This window comes from Rousettus aegyptiacus, unplaced genomic scaffold (genome assembly GCF_014176215.1).
Source record: "Rousettus aegyptiacus isolate mRouAeg1 unplaced genomic scaffold, mRouAeg1.p scaffold_m13_p_5, whole genome shotgun sequence".
Lineage (NCBI taxonomy): Eukaryota > Metazoa > Chordata > Mammalia > Chiroptera > Pteropodidae > Rousettus > Rousettus aegyptiacus.
In genome coordinates, this window is record NW_023416308.1 from 56,246,956 (window position 1) to 56,267,650 (window position 20,695).

Here is a 20,695-nt window from a genome sequence, read left to right on the forward strand (position 1 = left end):
ATTCAAGAGGTAACATTCTGAAAGATTGAGAAAAAGTTGGAAAGCTGATGAAAAGATTTATGTAAGAGAATATGACTTCACAGAAGCCAAGGGAGAAGCGGCTTCAGGAAGCAAGGAGTGGCCAACAGGGTCAAATATACAACAGACCAGTAAATTGATAACCACAGTGTCCTTTGGATTTGACAAGTGGTCACTAAAGTCCTAAGCTTTAGAATATCTATGTGCTAAATTTTCACAAACTCAGCATAACCATATATTCAACAGTTACCTGGCAATAAATACGTGCCTAGCAATAAATACGTACCTAGACAAACAAAGAGACATAGAACATAGAGGAATGTGGGCTAGGCATGTGTGTACATGTATAATTTGAAAAGACTGGAGCAGCAGGGTAACTAGAACAACTGAGTGCCTAAAACCAAAAGATGCTTTAAGGTTGCTGCTCCATAGTGTAGTGGTTAGCACCTCTGCTTTACACACAGAAGGTCCTGGGTTCACCCCCGAGGTGCGCCAGGCCACCCGAGTGCAAGGGTGCCAGGCCCCAGGGGAGAGGGCAGGCATGGCGAGCACGTGGGAGGAGATGCACCACAGATCCAGTTCTTAAAGGGAGAGGGCCACATCCTTAGGTCAGGGGTGAAAGTCAGGGGAGGGGGTAATTAAGGGCGGGGGAGATACTTTAAGGAACTAGTCTCCTCTCTGACTAATAAGTAAATTCCGTTTTTATAATATATAAAAGATGAAGTGATTTACAATTCCTGAATACTAAGAAACACGTAAGAACTGTTATCCATTTTAAGAAAATGAAGCATTCTAAATATGTGAGCCTGAAAATGCTTTAAATATAGTTATTTCTGATTTCCAGTTAAGTTCAGTGGATGCTGCAGCTGCACTCCAATAACAAGATATGTTGGGGGTCCCCAAACTCTGCGTCACAATGTATATATCACAGGCTTCAATTCAGAATAAGGGATGAATGCAGATTTTAGGCAGGAAAAATCCTTTAAAAGATGAAAGTCTTTTTCGATCACATAGCTGATACATGATCCAATTTCCTTTTGGTGAACTGTAGCAAACTGCAGATGTTTCTTTACTCAAAATGTAACCCTCTCTGGCTTTACTTACATTTAGCGTGTAGACGGCTTTAAATTACTTACATACAAGTACCATCTTCAATCTGAGAACTGTTAGCCATAAATATGCTAATAATAAAAAATGTCAAAGCAAGGAAAATATTTGATATAATGGTATAAATGTATATATGATATATATATATAATTGTATTTATATTTTAAGTGTGGTCATGTGGACATGGAAGCTTAAATGAAAAATAAAAGTTTAATATCACAAAAAGGCAGAGAAAATGTTTCCCATTTTAAATATTTTTAATACTGAGGTTACTTCCTTTTTTTCTGTTGAAAGATACAGTGTGATTATAATATTGAGCAATTGCTTATTTTTACATACCAGCAACTATGTTAGATACATCTCAAAAGAAACTTAATCCTTATGAAAAATAGAATTATTATTATTATCTCCATTGTGAAAATGATAAAACCAGGGCTTAAGGAGAATAACTTACTAAGGCCACTAAGTAAGCGGCCAATGCACATGCGCACGCACATGCACACACGCACACACAATCTAGTACAGTGCTTGAAATGCGGTAGGTGATTTCTAACAGTTTCCTGAATAGATCTGAGTGGATGAAGAATGAATATTCACATTCTCATATGAGACCCCTAAACTATGTCGACGAATATAGAGGTATGTACATGCTACTCTAGGAAAGAGAAAGTTTGTCTAGAGATGAAGGGTGCACATGGTACCTACAAAGTCTCAACACGACGCAGTAACACACACATTATATAATATTAGCAGCACGCCCTCAGTAAATGTAAACCCAGAAGAACTTGGCTCTGTCTGTTCTCTATTACCAAGGCCTAGAACAGTATTTGACATATAGCAAGTGCTAAATAACTATGTTGAATGAATACGTGAAGAAATATTCCATTCTCTTTTCCTTCTCCATCACACTTGTTCTTTGCGCTTTCTCCTCGTTTTCTCCTCTCCACTCCTCCTGCCACTCTCTGCACATATGTAAAAATTGCTACTGTCCTATATTTACAGTATGAAATATTAAATACTTATCCATTGATAATGAAAATGAAAAGTACATGAAAATGTTTCTTCCTAAATCCACCAAGTAATTGTTTTCTCCAAAAAATATAAAAGCCAAATCTGAATTTGTTATGGGAAGTTATAACTTGGCTTTAAATATACATTTAGCTCTCAAAGTGCTTCTCGTCATAAAAAATGTAATGTAAACGCTTTTATAAACCTATCAAGTTTCTGTTTATAATGGTGAGTTCCAACACAGAGTTACCATATGACCCAGCAATTCCATGCCTCCGGATATATCCAAGGAAATGAAAACATACAGCCATGCAAAATCAGGTACATCAATGTTTATAGCATTATTCATAATAGCAAAAAGAGAAAAGGAAATAACCAAACTATCCATCAAATCATAAATTGATATAAAATGTGGTGGTATATCCACACAATTGAATATCTGGCAATAAAAAAGAATAAAGTACCAACATATGCTAAAATACAAATGAATCTTGAAAACACGCTAAGTGAAAGAAATCAGTCACAGAAAACCACAGACTGTATAATTCCATTTATACAGAAAGTCCAAAATAGGCACATCTATAGAAATAGAAATGTTAGTTATAGTTTCCAGGGCTAGGGAAGAGAAAGAATGAGGATGGCCACTAATGGGTACCGGATTTCTTTTAGGGCATTGAAAAACTACATAGTGATTGCAAAATATATAGAGAATGAACACAACTCAAAGCAAAACAAACAATTTTATTAAACATGGCAGAGTACTAGGATATACATTTTTCTAATGAAGACATACAAAGAGCCAACAGGTACATTAAAAAAAGAAAGAAAGAAAGAAAAAAAGAAAAGCTCAACATCACTAATCATCAGAGAAATTCAAATTAAAACCACAATGAGATATCGCCTCACATCTGTTAGAATGGTGATAATCCAAAAGAAATAATAAGATGAAGAAATACAAGTTTTGGGGGAAAAAAAGTGTGAGCAAGGATATATTGAAAAGTGAACACTTGTGCACTGTTGGTGGGAATGTAAATTGGTTTAGCTACCATGGAAAACAGTATGGAGGCTCCTCAAAAAAATCTAAAATTGAACTACCATATAATCCAGCAATCCTACTTCTGGGTCTATATCCAAAGGACATAAAAACAGGATATCAAACAATTATGTACAGGCCTACGTCCACTGCAGCATTATTCACAACAGCCAAGATATGAAAACAACCTGTGTCCATCAACAATAAATGGATGAAGAAGATGTGAGGAGATATACATAATACATATATACAATGAAATGTTATATATATAATGAAATATTTTTCAGCCATGAGAAATAAGGAAATCCAGTCATTCGTGAAAACATGGATGGACCATGGGGGCATTATGCTAAGTGGAATAAGCCAAACAGAGACAGACAAATACTGCACTGGTGGTTGCCAGGGCTGAAGTATATAGGAAAAATAGGGAAAGGTTGGTAAAAGGTACAAACTTTCAGCTATAATATAAACAAGGAATGAGGTAACACAAAACATTGTAACTACAGTTGATAACACTGTATTATATAATTGAAATTTGCTAAGAGTTACAGTTAAATGTTCTCATCGAAAGAAAAAATATATGAGGTAATGGATCTATTAATTAACTAGCTAGCGAGAGTTCTTTTCACAGTGCATTCGTGTATTAAATCATATTGCTGATTTATACTTTAAATATCTTAGAATTTTATTTGTCAATTATACCTCAATAAAGCTGACAAAAAATTTTTAAAGTAAAATTGGATGGTGATGGTTGTGCAACCCTGTAAACATGAAAAAAATACTGAATTGTACATTTTTAAAAGAATGAATTTTATGGCAGTAAACTATATGCCTCAATAATGTTGCTTAAAAAATGAATGGCATTTTAAAAGAAGGCATTCCTACACAATGAAAATCAGCACTCTGAAATGGCTCAACATAAATGAAAGTAACATAAATGAAATTGTACCAATGATTTATGTTGTTTCCTATTTATAACAAATCATTGGTACAGTTTCATTTTTTTGACAATATCTCTTGTACTTGAACTACTAAATATTATTGTCACGGCTGAAGAGAAAATTCATTCTTTAATGCAAATATCAATTCCTTAATAAGCCTGCTATTATTAATCTCATTCTGGCAAATCTACATAATATGCTACTGGCTTCTTCACAAAGATATTTGTCTTTGTATACAAAATTTCAGAATTGGTTCCAAAACTAAGTGATTAGTGACGACCTAATCACTTCTGCATCTCCAAACATTAGCTTGACACAACTTCCTATAAGTCCAGTCATAAAGGACACTAACGAAAATGTATCATGTATCTGGCTCCAGTGTCCCAAAGATTTGGTATCAACTCTTATAGAGCTAACTTGTCAGGGATAAAAACAGGCAAGTAATCAAATCATCAAAATAAAATGTGGCAAATGCCATGTGTTTTTACAAAATCATAAAATCTCAAATGTTGAAAGGTCCTTAAAATGAGAGCTAAATTATTCCACAGAAGCAATGGCTTACTCTCACCACAAGCCATGTTCATGATACCAAGCAATGACACATGATCTACAGCTCTCATTTCAGCATTAAATATACTACTCTCTCCATATAAGGTGCACTTGTCCTAGTAAGGTAAAGATTTTGCTTAGAAAAGCCACCTAACATTCTTTTTGGAATAAAATATGGTGGTGGTTATTTTCTATAACTCTGGTCTAGTTTTGCTTCTTAGATCCAATATTATCTCAACATTGGATGAGAAAATTAATATTTAATACAAGTACCATGCATTGTCCTAGATACTTTACATGTTATCTTATTTAATTCTGCGGATATGCATATGAAATAAATATTACTCCAATGTTATAAACAAAGAAAAACCACAAAAGAAGTCAAGTGACTTGTCACAGCTGTGTAGCTGGTCAGTGGCAGAACTAGGTTTGGAAAGCATTGTTCTGCTTCTGAAGCCCAGGCTCTTTCTTCTGTACCAGGCTGGCTGCTGTTAATGCTAAATCTTCCATGAACCTACCTAATATTAAAGTGTTATAATGCCTCAATAATAAATATTGCTAGGTGATGCTAAACTAGCTACAGAGCAACTATAGTTTCTCCTACCCAGATTTAATGTTCAGATCATAAATTGAGATTAGCTTAAAATAATATATGTTCTGACAGAAGTGCAAAACAAAATCTCAAAAAACCAAGTAAGTCTAAGCCATAATCTAAAGACTTAAAATGGGGACAGTATCTTGCAACTGACTTCTTGCTTCTGCATCCTGTTTCATCCTCTCTCATTTCCTCTTATCAGTAAACGCCACCAAATATCACACTTAGCCAGTCTTGAATATTCATAGGATTCTAATTTCCATTAGAGCAGTATGAGGAACCAAGGAAATAATGGGAAGAAAAAAGACATGCACCCAACAGAGCTTAAAACTAACAACCCTAGAAGCTGTCACTCACTTGCTCCTATTCCTGTTTAGGGTTATTCAGGATTTGTATTTTCTTTTGTTAACTGCTGAAGCTGGCCTTTTCCAACCCTTGATTCGCTTTCCATACTGATACAAAAATTTAGACTGACTGTTCATTGTTCCCTATTTTCCCCAACATCAGGGAAGAATTCTCCTTAAGCTCACTCACATATCCCTTAAGAAATATCTTTTATCTTTTCTTTCTTTCTTTTTTAATTTTATTTTTTATTTTTATTTTTATTTTTACTAATCCGTTTTGTCTTTAGAATATCATCCAAATATCCTCTCCTGGTGATTCTGACACCAATTCAATCAAACCACCTTCCCTGGATCAAATCGCTACTAGGCTCAATTCAATTTTCTCACTGAGCCAACTGAATCTTTCTTCTCAATTCTTAATTAAATGATTTTTCCCCATAATTCCCTGCTCCCAGACCCTCCAGCAATGCCCTATAGATCTTACCATTTTCTTTTCTCACCTCTCAATCTCTGAGATGATCTCACCTCAAACATAATTACATTTAGAAAACATTTATGCAGCATAAAAAACATTTAGGACAGTGCTTTTTCTAAGCCACTGTATGCTTTCAATGCAGAAACCAATGGGGAAAAAAGATCTCTCATCTGCAGTTTGGCTTGTTATATTCTGTGAAACTGCCCACTTCTGACAAGTGCAAGTTGTGACCATCATTTTTAATAACTTTTATAGACCACTGACCTGAGCCAGCATAACTAAAGCACCAGCTATGTCAATAAAGTCTAAAAATCTATGCTGCCTGTTCATCAACCCTAAATGCCAGCCTAATGCTTTCTTGGTTCCCAAATCATAGATTATTTACTTGTTTAAAAGAAAAAAGCTAAATCAAAACCATGCCACATTTTCTAATCATTTCCTACCAAATTGATTTAATTTGCAAGACAAGCCCATGCTTAACATACAATTAAAGTATTTTTACTTCGATAATCTTGTTTCTAAAGAATGATAATAACATTAACAAGAACCTGTTAAAGTTAGGTCTTGAAAAAAAAAGCTGAAATTATTAAAATTATAATGATCCTGCCTAAAGCAAATAAAAATGTTACATTTTTATCTTGTTATGCATTTTTTCCATTGGCCCAATGCTATCCCATTTTTGATGAAAATAGGGTCTGAGACAAATAACTTATACCTATGCCACTGAGATTCTAAGTCCTGATGCTGACTACTGTCCCCTGGGTTACCTGGTTTTAACAGTACAACCAGGCCACGGCAGTTACATATGAAGCCTGGTGGCACTGATATTAAAGTGCAAACTCGTAGTCCATTCCCTGGCTCATTCACTCTGCAGACATTCAAAACCCTCCTTCATATCATGCTCTTCTTAGTAAAACACAGATTGGTTCACGTTCAGCAATTACTGAGTGTCCATGATTCAGAGCTGATTAGAATACGGATATCCTTGGCACCTAGAAGTTTATAGTCAAAAGAATAAGTAAAATCTAACAAACAGAAACACACAGGAATATGCCATGTGACTACGGAGGCATAGATTGGAATGATACATCTACATGTGAAAGAATGTCTTGGATTGCTGACAACACCCAAAACTACAACCTTGCCTCTTATAGTTTCTGATTTCGTCAGCAATCCCAGAGCCTTCAGAGAGAGTATGACCCTGCCCTCACCCTGGTTTTGGACTTCTGGCCTCCAGAACTGTGAAAGAACACATTTCTGTTGTTTTAAGCTAGGGGGGAAAATGAATTCATATGCACAGAGAGAGAGGTATTAATATAGGCAGAGTAAATCAAATTTAAGATACTGTGGGCATAGAATTGTAGGACTAACCAAATATTAAGATCCCAGTGGAGTAAAAAACCTCTGATTTAAAACTGAAGTAGAAGGAAACAGAAAGAGCTAGAAGGACTCAGATGTTTCTAAGATGACCAGGGGGATGCAAATATAATTGAACAAATGAGAACCCCAAAAGAACAAGGTGGAGGAGAAAGAACAATTTTGTTTTGACATATTGAGTCCGAGGTGCCTGAAGCACATCCAGATGGTGGTAGGTAGTAGACTGGTGAAAATCAGACCCAGGGCTCAGGAAAATGAGGTCAGAGCTGGACCCCTGGGAGCGGATGTTATCACACAAGGAAAGCGAACAGTAAAAGGTCTAAGGAGAATCCTTGCATACCAGCAACATTTCAGAGAATAGAGGAAATAACTGAAAATCGAAGAGGAACTCAGCAATATTGCATACAAAGGAAAAGATGCAATGATGAAGCTGGAATCCAAAGAAAGTAAAAATAATTTTAGAAATGGTCTCCTAAGGAAAACCAGGATTGACAAGCAGTCAGTATAATCCTTTAAAAGTTCCTGCCTATTGCCTCCTAAGTTGACATCATTTTTTCGTGAGTATACAGTTTTCCCAAATCTTCTCCAAATAGTGTGCCCCTTAAAAAGTCACCCCTATTATCTCTTATGTTGACGAATTTTTCATTGTCCCTCAAATTTTCCACAACCAACTTTTAAAACAGTTGGAAAGCTAATCTCTTATTCCTTTGATTCTCCAGGGTCACATAATAACTTTTCCATGGAAGACGTACAAAGTCTGGTACAAGTTCCAAAACCATATTTAAATGGTTTTCACAACTAATTTTTATTTGCGTCTCCTTGCTAATACCTCCCACCACCACCACCACTACTCCTTTCTTTTTGCGGGGGGGAGGGGGGAGCTTATCTTTCATTTTAAGGAATAAGAAAATTACATAAAAAAAGAAAATTAAAATTAAAAAGAGAAAATTCTCACCATAGCAAAGGAAAATCAATTTAGATAGCTTCCATCTGAAAAGAGATAATAACACTATACTGAACATTCATTTCTATTAGCAGCTTATCACTCCCCTCCACACACAAACACATGCCAGTTTTCTAAATTAAATCATCACTTTTCCTGTGTACTAAAGAGAGAACCAAAGCTGGGTCTTTCATTTGGATAAGCTCCAGTAGATGTTTACACACAAGGGAATACTATTTGGCTTGTCTATCATAAACTAGCAAGCCGTATTGCCTTGTAGATTTGTGTGAGGAAATATCACAGAAATTCCATTACTGAGAAACGTGTCTGACTTCCAAATGAAACGAAAGGGTGTCATTTTGTGTCTCTCTGTTTTTTCCCAGATAAAGCCAAGGTCTGGAAGAATACTATCAACGTAGCAAGGTGATGTACATGGTCCTTTTTCCCCAACTTCTTTTCATATCACCTGACACTGTCCTTGACAAAATACAAGAAGCTCTCCATTATTCTCAATAATCACATAAATCAGATAAAGCAACATAAAAAATGTCATATTTTGACATTTTTAAAATACCATTAGGAATGGAGACTTTTACCAGAAATTAAAAATTAAAAAATCTGTAATAATTAACATAAAATAATCTACAAAGAGTCAATTATTAGTCTTAGCCTAGCCTATGTTCCCACTACATTCCATGTAAAAATTACAATTAGACAAATTACTCTAAAATGAAATATTCAAAATCCTAGAAAATTCGGGTTTATATTTTCTTTTATACATACATGCCTCTGCAACAAAGGAAAAAGAAAAACTGGCAGATGATCAGCTGCTAACATCACATTCCTTACACAGTATTGTGCATGTATGTTTTGCCTGTCATAACACTTTCTTCAGCATTATAATGGGATTCTTGGTGATAAAATCAGCATACTGCCGATATGAATGACGGTGTACTCTGATTAACTGAAACATTCCAGTTAAATGTAATCCTGTAGCAAAAAATCCATATTAACAGAAATATCCAGGCCAAAGACAAAACTGTTAAAATAACTACATTTCTAGTGACTCTCGTTTTATCATCCTGCCCCTTTTCCTTTGCTTCAAGGGCCATTGAGCTTAACAAATATTATGACAATCACTCCGCTTATACAAAACCTAGCCATTAAACTCAGAATATGACATCTGCAAAAAGTGAAGCACAGACACCATGCACTAGAGAGCTAGGTGCTCAACAACTGGTTTGAATTTTCAGAATGAAAGTCAGCAAAAAGCAGGTAGCAAGTCCTTGACAAAGGAGGCCAGATCCAGCGTAGATGCACTATACGGATTATTAGGTGCTGGGCAGAGGAAAGAGGAGGCCTGGCAGAGCTGCAAGCTGAGACTGGTGGGTGGCAAGAGGGGACACTGGGAGGCTGGCACCTGCCTAGAAGGCTAAAATGAGTGGAAATTACCATCCAGCCAGCAGAGATGGTTGGGCCAGAACAGGGGGCAATCAGCTATGTCAAGAAACAATATTCATAAAAGAGATTCAAGACTAAATACTCCCCTTTCCTTCACTCTTCCTCATCTGTCCATAATAAACATTTCATTGTTGCATAATATTTACTGAATGTGGCTTAATAGTCTGAAATTTTTAATCTAATATTTTTCTATAAATCTAGAGAAAAGAGCTGTCATTACTTGAATAAAATTGTACTTGGTGCCAAAGCAATACCGAATGTAAGCTTTATTATTATTTTCCTTATGTCATCTGAGTAATGCTTAAGCATCATCAATACAACTTACATTGTGCTCTAAGAAATGTTTATAATTGCAAGGATGTTGGTTAAAGCAGCTTTTCATTGACTTAAAAGTTGAGTAGTTACCTAAGTTTTTTGTACTTTCAGAGTACCTTGATCATAACTGTCATAGGAGGCAGTGCAAAAGTTGGTTGGTTATTGGTAAGCCATTCTTCTCCACTAGGCAGGAAACATTTTCTGTTCTCTCAGCAACCACTTCCCTGGACTTCTAAGAGGACAGTCCCTCAATTACTACTACCTGCTAAAAAAGGAAAACCAAAGAAATAAAGATTCTTGCTGTTAAAGGACACCTATTAAGCTCTTGAAGAGAATCAGGAGCGGTAGACAGAAGTACTCAGCCAGCCTGATTTAATTCCACTTTGATGAGCACCAAGGTTCCCATTTAAATTAACACGAGCATAACTGCTTTTACTTGTACCTGAGGCAGAACTTTAAAGCACCACATTCCTAATCTACCAGTTTCTAAAATTAATTACAGTTCATTTAAAGATATAGTTACTTCTGCTAATTTAACTCAACTCAAATTCTAATGACTATAAGAACCAAATGAATGGTTAAAGCAATTCTACATCCACACCTTTGATTAGGCTGCCCAGCTAAATAAGCAAAAGGGCCCTCTGTGGAACAAGCAGTGATGTAGCTTTTGCAGGTAAAGGAGAATTTACGAGTGCCATTTTAAATAAAATCTCGGTGCAAATTTAAATACCGAAGAATAGCCTAAAAGCAGTTCTCACTAAAAGTTGAAGAACAATCAAGTAAACAGCGCTATAACTAGAAAGGCTTTCAAATTTCTTAAACTTGTCTTTTTTCTTACCTTTACTTAACTCCTTCTCTGTGCCACCAAAAACTGGTAGCAAAGTGGGCTCTGAACATACACACAAAATTATGACTGGCTGGCTTAATGTTAAAAAAAAAAAAGTGAAACCTGGCTAAAGGTTAAGCTGGTGAAACACAGCAAATGGAAGGCAGGTTCCAGGAACACCTCACCCTTTCCAAGACATTTCAATGTAGCCTTTGCATTTATGGGTTTGTTGTTGTTGTTTGTTGTTGTTGTTGTTGTTGTTGTTGTTGTTTTACTATAAATGACTGTTTAATCTCCTGATCACAAGAACACCACGGCAGTGTACTTCAAAATGGGGTCTGTGAATGCTGAAAATAAACATCTTTAAGAAACTGTGTGCTCCCCTCTCGCTATTCTCTTAATTAACTGCATATTCTACATCAACTTATGAACAACCAACTTCTACCACTCAAATTACATTCCCTTCTTATTTGTTCTATGGATCAGTAGAGCCAGGAACTACTGCTTTAAGAACAGAGGCAATACGACCTATAAATAAGTAAAGTTTGTGATTGAAAGAAGGCCATCATCAGGGCAAGAGATTTTGAAGAACTGTAGTTTCAGTTGGAAAAAACAGTGAGAAAATGAATCATCAACACACAAGATATTATCAGCAGTCTTTACAGACAGGAAATTTTGTTTCAGCAAAACATCATCCATTAGATTAATTAAACATAGCTGAAAAGTTTCTATTGGTTTCACAGTATCCTTTATATTTAATTTGTAAATCAATTTGCTTTTAAGATCACATGAATAGACATAAGAATTATAGTTTCATGTTTGGACATATTTATTTAATTACCATAATAAATAATTAAACTTATATTAGAGTCCATTAAGATTATTGTTTCCTATTAAAAAAAAAAAAAGCCCAAACACACAAGTTTGAGAAACACTATCCTAAAGGCAGAGGAAACAGTTGACTAGTTAGTCTACCTTAGGTCAGGAGACCAAAGAGAGAGACAGTGATAAGAATGGAAAGATGGCCCATGTGCTGCAGGGCAGGGTGGAGGAAAGAATGTTGATAAGTTCTCCCCACCCAAACAACTCAATTCAATGAGTATAATTCAATTTATGTCTCTTCTTTTTTTCTCTCTTTTTTCTTGTCTTCTTTTTTGAGGGAGTACTTTGTCATTTTTGCAGGGACAAAGTTCTACTTAAAAATGATTCTTTGAATTCAAAAGACTAGCACCTGCTAAAGAACAAAGTTCATAGAATAAAATTTGATGAAAATGGTGATTTTGAGTCATAAGGCATAAATTAAAACCTGATTCACCCGAATCAAATATTCTTGATTATCACTCACTAAACATCTATAAGGCTTGTAACAAAATGAACAAGTAATGTTAGTAGTGAGATTTTTATAGATGTTCTCTCATTTTATAGGAAAGGTAGGACCTAGAGAGGTTAAATTACTTACCAATAATCATACAGCATTTAACAGCACAGAACCTAAACACAGGTGTATGTTAATCCACTTAATTAACCGTAATCCATTTTCTCAGAGTGGATGTAAATATGAAATTCAATAATTCATTTAAAAAAATACACATATTCAAGAAACATGTTCTCAAGATTTCTCCACTTACGAATGAATGGAAGAACAAACCTATAAGAATGGAAATCACCTGATATTTGCAAGGCTAGATTTAAAAAATCATAATAAAGTACATAATATTACTAGTAAAATAATGTACATTTCAGAGTTTTTATTCCAGTTATGTATTTTCAACCTTTGAAACGCTAAAATTGATCTTCAGTAGCGTGAGGAGAAATGTTATTTGTAGACCATCTGGCTTCTCTAGCAAGAGTAGGCTCAGCATCTAGTACTATGAGATAGGGAAACTTTTTGAAGAGGCATCACGCGCTTTCTTTAAGAGGCAAAGAGGCTAGTTCCAAGACCTCAAGCAGGATTTGCAAACCAGGAGTTCACATTTGTGTATACACAGGATAGAAATAATTGAAGATAAACTATCTTTCACAAATTAGTAAATGTTGCTATTAGTGTAGCCTCAAATACAGAAATTAAGTGAATGTGAGCATAAAATATATTTTCTTTACCCTGGTCAAGTAACACAAGAGAAAAGTAAAAGTTCTAGCATTTGGGATGGTTAAAATAAAAAAAAGATTTGGGAGCACACTAATTTCAATACATTTTGCTAAACTCCATCCTTACCACTATTAATACATGGTTCAAAATACAAAGCAGATGCTAATGTTGTCTTTCAGGCCCACACACATCCCCACCATGTTGTTCCTGAGCCTGCACTTGACAAATACAATGCATCCCCTACATTTGTCCTGGGGATTGCTAGATCACTCAAAGACCTCTCCGCTCTATGAAAATACTTGACTCATTCAGCCATGTGACCAGAGATTCCAGGGCTTCTTTTCAGTGGCTAAAGTATTCTGAAGCATCTGTTAAGTAGCAAATACATCCTGGGAGAGGTAATATGTTAAGCCTTATCATTTAGTCACTCAATTATCTACAAGAAAAACTCTGGTGTTTCTTTCACTGTCCACCTCGGGTCTTATTTAAAAGTGAAGATCCAGATCAAGAGGTATGTGGACAGGAGGTGGGAGAAGCCCCTTTACTTTCTGCAGAAGATCATCAGAATTTCGGATTGGCCTTTAGTCCCTGAACTCTCACCCTCAGTGACTTGACCAATAACAGATTTACAAAGCAAATGAGAAATTAAGATCCACAAAAATTTGTAAAGAGATACAATCCACTAATGTCAAGCTGTCTTTGATCATCTTACCAAGTTGCAAAACTACAAATGCACATTTGAAAAAAAAAAAAAAAAACTCAATGATGGTATCCAATGAAGAGCCACTGATATAAGAAATTAACTATACACATAAAAAATTAATTATATTCTTTGACTATCTCTAAATAAATTAGCTTCGTTTTATCATTAAGACAAACTTTTGAATCCTTCCTCGAGGCTTTTAAATGTTCAAACTAGACACAGTAAAATTACAAAAAAAGAAAAAGAAAAAAAGTCTCCAACATTTTTCCAGGAACGTAATACAAAAAGATGACTTTTTACACCTTTCGTCAGGATACATTCCAGAGTCCAATAGAGAAGTAACTAAGAACACCCAAGAACAAACTTTGTTGGCCACCAGCAGGGGAGCTCTTCAGCTTTGTCCCCAAACCCATTCAAACAAAAGAAGCTCCGTCTCCTCCATCCCACTCCCCAGACCCGCACCCCGCAGGGACACTCCAGATCCCCGCTCCCTCTCCACCCTCTCCCGCCAGCTCTACTTACTCCTCAACGCCCCGATGAGCAGAGAGCCGTCCTTAATGAGCTCTTTGATGAACTTGTTGGTTCGCTCCAGCTCAATCTCGTGACACTGCAGGCGCTCCCTGAAATCCGGACTGTCTAAGTAGGAATCGCTGAACTCCAGAGTAGGCAGCCCCATGGTACAGGCACTGCCAGCGGCCGCCGGGGACACGTCTGGGTCAGCGGTCAGGGCGGGGACAGCAGGCGACCGCGGCGGGCGCTGGGGACCCGCGATCGCGGAGAACGCGCGGGGACGCGAGCGGACTGCGCGAAGGGAACGGGCCCCGCGCGCCCCGCCGCCTGCGCGGGGCTCCCGCGCGCGGCACGCGGACGCCTGGGAGCTCAGTCGTCCCCGACCGCGAGGCGGGCGCAGACACCGGGGGTGGGCCGCGGCGCAGGGCCGTTCAGGGTGTTGTCATCGCGGCGCATCGTCGCCGCGAGCAGGAGGCGGCGGAGGCTACGGGCCGCGGCCGCAGCAGGAAAGTTCCCTCGCGGCGCGCAGACACTTCCGGCAGCTCCGCGCTCCTACTCTCCTGACAGTCGTCTGCGCTGTGAGCCAGCCGCGCTCAGCCGCCGCTCGCGCCGGGCCGGGCCGGGGAAACCCTCCCCCTCCGCGGACGCAGGCTCAGAGAGCTCGCAGATCCGGCCCGGGCTCCGAGACCCTCCTCCTGCCTCCGCGCTCCCACCCCGCGCCACCCCGCGCCACCCCGCCCCTTCTTCCATCTACCCTCCTGCCCCCACCCGCTGTGTCCTGCACTTCGCTCCCAGGCTCTGCGCCGCCGCGGCCAGGGTGCGCTCATGCCTTCTCGCGCGGCGTTAACCCTGTCGCCTCCCGGGCGCCTGGCTCCTTGTAGCCCCCGGTGACACTTTGGGGTCCTCCACTCCACGAAAGTTTTCTAGACTCCCGACATACCTCCTCTATCCCTCCTCCTCACTACCCACTCCCTAGAATTGTCTGGGAGAGAAATCAGCGTAACTTTCCCTAAAGTTTGAGATAACATTTGAAGCCTGGTTGGAGGATGCGTTTCCAGCGTCAGTTTAGATTTTACTTCACACGCGCCCACTAAATGATTATAAATTCCAGGTTGAAAAGTTTTCCTGTCTCTTTCCCACCGCTCACTTCATTGATCCAAGGAAGTCAGAGTTTTATATTCAAAACAAAACAAACAAAAAGCTTCACAGGCCTTGGGCTGTTTATTGTTGTTCCAAAAGGCTGTGAAGGTGGAAACACTGTAGGTCATCCTCATTACCCAAATACCCATTTCCTACTTAGCCGTTCCTATGTCCGGGAGAATACCTATTAGCCTCACAATACTACATATGGTACCTGGAAGGAATTGCCGTACAAGCATGGAGATTTTTAAATTGTTGAAGTTGGCTGGAGTTCTAAACGAATAGTTAGTTCCCACCAAGAGGCAGTTCCCCCTCCTCTGGTAGAGGATCACCTAATAAATTTCTGTTCTCTCCAAACCAGGACACAAAAGAAACTGCTGCTTTACATCCAGTCCTGCCATCATCTATAGGATTTCTGAGAACGCAGTTATTTTCCTTCAAGATCTGCTTTTAATTTCTGTTTTCATTGCTTTGTCCATTTGAACCATCTGTTAAAAAAAAAAAAAAGTACAGATCGCGGGAAAAATTTCATTAAAGTGCTTTATATTTTTACCAATTAAGTTTCAGAAATTGTTAAGACTTAGCTTCAAATTGCTTTTTTAAAAAAAGTGCACACGAACGTTAAAAATAGCACATAATCCTTAAACTAAGACAGATAAGATGATGGCTTTGATTTAAATTCTTATGAGCCACAGAAATCAGGCTTAAAAATCTTCCACCCATATCTACATCATAAGACTTCAAAATATTGGCAGAATGGCCAATCACCATTACGGTTATTTTAATTTCAAGTGTCTAACTTGTGTCTGTCAGGTAATACTCCTCATTTGGGTAGGTGGGGGTGGAGGGAAATAATGCTATTATTTGTCAGTTAATGGAGTGACAGAAGCAAGCAGCAGTGGGGCTGTTTTTCACCTGAGGTGATTTTACATTTATTCATCACACAGCCAAAAGACAAAAAACCAGTCAGTCCAAAGAGATAGTTTCCTTTCAACTTTTGCCATGTTGCTCTTCCAAGCAACTAAACCCAATGCCAACTACTGAGATATAAACAGGATAAAATATAACAATCTCTTCCTGTTTTTCATTTAAGTCCTGTGATTAGTTCTTCAAAAATGCTTCTACAGTCTTTGATAAGTACCATTTAATATGCTGTATGTCGATTTTTAATTTTTCTTTAAAAGTCTAGGACAGATTTATTCCAGCTTCTAAGACATAGGATATCATTTAGTCATTTGTGTGTGTAATTACGTATTTTATACCTACTGTCTACATTATTAGGATCTGAACAGAGAAGTGATTTATATGAAAAGATTAAGCAAAGCATAGTATCTGACCTCAAGCAGTTTTCAGAATAGAAAACATTGAGAATGAGTACCCATATCACATGAGGCAGAATATGTTCTCTACTAACAATGCACTGATGCCATTATCAATATGTTTCCACTGAGGTCCATTATTGCATTCACATGGATTGAGATTTTTCCTACTACTTTTTATCCTTTAGCCTCTGAAGTTTAGTATGTCACAATGGACTTTTACCCTGAAGGTGCTTTCAGGGTTACTCATGACTATCCCTGTGATTCATCCTTTAATTATACCTGCTAGTCAGGCTTTCTCTTTTGCCACATTAACCCGGCTACTTGAGAGACACCAGAAATGGCCTTGCTTTGAGGTAGGTTTATGGTCAGTTTTGAACTGTCGTTTTTATGTATTATTTTTCTCACTGTAATAATTGAACCAGATACTTTTTAAGAGAATAGGCTTTCTAAATCAAAGAGTGTCTATACTTGTAAGCTTTTTTTTTTTTAATGGATTAAAATACAGCCCTCCAAAAATTTCCACTCTACAATACATGGTCATGTCAACTGCACGGTGTGTTTCACAAACATGATTGGCTGACATACTCTTTGGAATGGTTACTGGCACAAAGAAATGTATCTGTTTGTTTTCTTAATTCTGAAATGGGATGCGTTGGTCTTTCCTTATTTTAAAGAGCAAAATAGTGAGTTGGGTAGAGTGAACTAACATGATATTTATAAACCTGCCTAAAACTTTTTTCTTGACCTAGATCATGTCTGGCACTTAAGCCTGGTGCTTAATATGTTCTCAGTGTTACTGTTGAGTTATTAATATTATTTTTAATTAGTTTTGTAGACTTAGGCCTCTCAGACTCAAGTATTCTGAGCCTGGGTTCAGGCCTGGGTTCAGTTAAGAGGTGACTGACTCACAGAAGATGAATGTACCTAGAGATTTAACATACTTTTCAGACTTTCCTATGGTGAGGATGTAGTGACACTGCCCCTGCTGGCATTTCCACCTGTGTGTTTTCTTTTCTTAAAGCTCTCCTTGAAAGTAATTTTTGTATCATTTAGTTTAACCTTACATCGTATCTAGAAAACCATTATTAAACGTAAATAAACAAAACACATGATTTAATTTTTTTAACATTTTTTTTCATGCAGTAAATATACATAACATGTAATTTACCACTTTAACTATTTTTAAGTGTACAATTCAGTGGCAGTAAGTACACCATTGTGCAAACATCTCCACCATCCATCTCTAGAACATTTTTATCTTCCCCAACTGAAACTCCATACCCATTAACAACTTCCCATATCCCCTAGTCCCCAGTTCCTGGTAACCCCCACTCTATTGCTATCTCTATGAATTTAACTATTCTGGGTACCTCATATGAGTAGAATTATATAATTATCCTTTGTGTCTGACTTATTTCACTTAGATGACTTAATTATTAATAAGAGAAGCAAAGAAGACATAAGAATCAGATTTGTTTTTGAAACCATTTGAACCTACATAAATTTTAAATCAAGAGAGTTTCTAAGACACTCTTCTGCTAACAGAAAAAGGTAGTTTAGATCAAGGCCATCCATAGCAAGTATTGTTTATTCTGCTTTATTAAAAGCATTTTTTTGGTGTTCCACACAATTCTTGTCAGATTGGTTGATGTATAGCATTGCATTCTCTGATGGGCAAGTGTACATGTCATATCACTAGTGACAGTGGCCTAGTGACTTACTAACATTGCTTTTTGCAACTAAAAAGTAAATCGTGGAGCTCTTCTCAAATGATATAATGCTCCTTTTTTCTTTCCACTGTTGTCATGAAATACAGACAATTGCTAATGTACCCTGTGCTGAAAAGGAAACTTTGCTTTGTCCAGGAATAAGAAATAGGAGTCTTTCCTACGTAGACCATATTGTGTGAATATATTGACTCCAAGTGTTTATTGCCCAACAATAGTCAGAAGACCAAGTAGGTAAATAGCTGAGAGATGAAAAGAGGGGACTTGAGCTAGGTGGGTAAGTATAAGAGTGAGGAAGAGATGGGCAGTAAGCCTATTAAATAAAGGAAGGAAAAATACTATGTGATTGCATTGTGAGGTAGGAATCCAACATAACTCTAAGATTTGAGCCTATGTAACTCAGAAGAATTATCTTTTTAGAATAAATGTAAACAGTCTTAGTTTTCCATACTAGGGTTGAGGTATATAGTTCACCTAACTAACAGGTGCTGTCTGGATGAGAAATGTGCAGCATTAACCGGGTTAGGGGTTAGCTTAATACAAGGGTCATGGAAGCAGCAAGTCAAGTCCACTGACTAAAGGAGCAGCAGTAACTGCAGAGGATAGCTTGTGTCCATGTGACAATATGACTTTTAACGTCCCTTCTAAAGCTAAATTTTATTATGACAGAATTCTGAAGAAAAGAATGAAGGAAAAGAACAGAATTCTAAGTATGAAACCCTCATCAACTAACTACATTTACTCAGAGAAGAGAGGGAGACAGAGCTAGAGAAAATGAGAAGATAAAAGAGCGGGGGGAGAAGAGAGAAATGAATTTATTTAATTTAGGGATTTTTTTTGTTTTGCTTATTAGGTTTTTATTTTGTTTGGTTTGGTTTTTAGGCATAGATTTCTTTTCCATTTAGTATTGCCCTCTTGTGGCAAACCATGATGTTTGCTAACTCTGACAGAAAACCATAAAGCAGACAGCAAAAGATCAGGGAGACTAAAATATAATGCGTACCTCTATGTGCTGGGTGTGATACAAGAGTGCTTATGTATATCTCCTTATCTAAGCTTCTCCACAATCCTGTGAATGTTAAGTATTAAGTACCGTCAGCCCCATTTTCAGGTGGGAAAATGATGATTCAAAGTGCTTAACTTGCCCAAGTTTACATAGCTAGAAGGTAGTGGAGTTGAATGTCAATCCAGATCTAACTAGAAAAGCCAGATTTAAAAAAATCAAGTGCATTCAACAAATATTTATAGGTTTCTATTATATGCCTGTTCCACAGGAGATACTGAGAATATAAGGGTAAGCAAATCTTCCCTCATTCCTGCTCTAATGAAATTTTCAGTCTAATCAGTTATAATGGAGACATTAATCAAATGGTCACACAAAGGCCATTTATAGTGGTTTAGGGAGATTTACCCTTCAAGCTTTCTGGCTTCCCCAAATATAAAATTAGAATGATAGTGATAATGGCTATTATTTATTAAACCCTCATAGTATGCCAGACATTGCCCTAAGCACTTTATATTCACGATTTTACTTAGTTCCCCTTCAGCTCTATATCTGAGACATCACTATACCTCTTTGACTCAGAGTTAGGATGATACTCCACACTAACAATGAGAATCAGTCATGGGTACTGGGCTCAGAGATGTGCAGCTGTGTTTGGAAGGGAAGTTTTGTACCTCCTTACCTCTCACTGGAACTCTTTTAGGGGTGGCCTCTGCTGGATTCCATAGAAACCACTGAGCACACAGGATGAGGGAAGCTTTTACTGAGAAACTATAGTGCCCCTAATCCCACTAGGCTTACTACTCCTCACTCTAACTCTGGAGGTAAGAATTTTGTGAGACTGAGGACACTGAGGCACAAAAAACAAACCTTCCAGGATAAACAGAGATGTCCCTGGCTATAATTACTATGTACAGATGTGAAAGTTGGATTGCGAAGAAGGCTGACCCTCCCCCCACACACACACACAAAAAAATTTGATTTATTGAAATACAGTGTTGGAGGAGAACTCTGTGGATACTCTGGACCACCAGAAAGATGAACAAGTCAATCCTAGAGCAAATTAAGCCTGAAATAAAGGAAGCAAAAATTACAAAACCGGAAGCAAACATGACAAAAATGAAGCTGTCCTACTTTGGGTACGTCATGAGGAGACCGGGTTCTTTAGAAAAGACCATCATACTGGGAAAAATAGAAGGCAGCAGGAAA

At 37.6% G+C, this 20,695-nt stretch overlaps 1 protein-coding gene across 1 annotated transcript in view; it reads right to left on the bottom strand.

Annotated features, from left to right (window-relative positions):
- ARHGAP42 (Rho GTPase activating protein 42) overlaps positions 1 to 15,003 on the bottom strand; it is a 223,325-nt gene extending 208,322 nt beyond the window's left edge. Inside the window, exon 1 of the mRNA XM_016134018.2 lies at positions 14,307 to 15,003. Coding sequence (XP_015989504.1) covers positions 14,307 to 14,460 — 154 coding nt within the window. The 5' untranslated portion in view covers positions 14,461 to 15,003. The remainder of the gene's footprint in view (positions 1 to 14,306) is intronic.
- Positions 15,004 to 20,695: the final 5,692 nt, after the last annotated feature.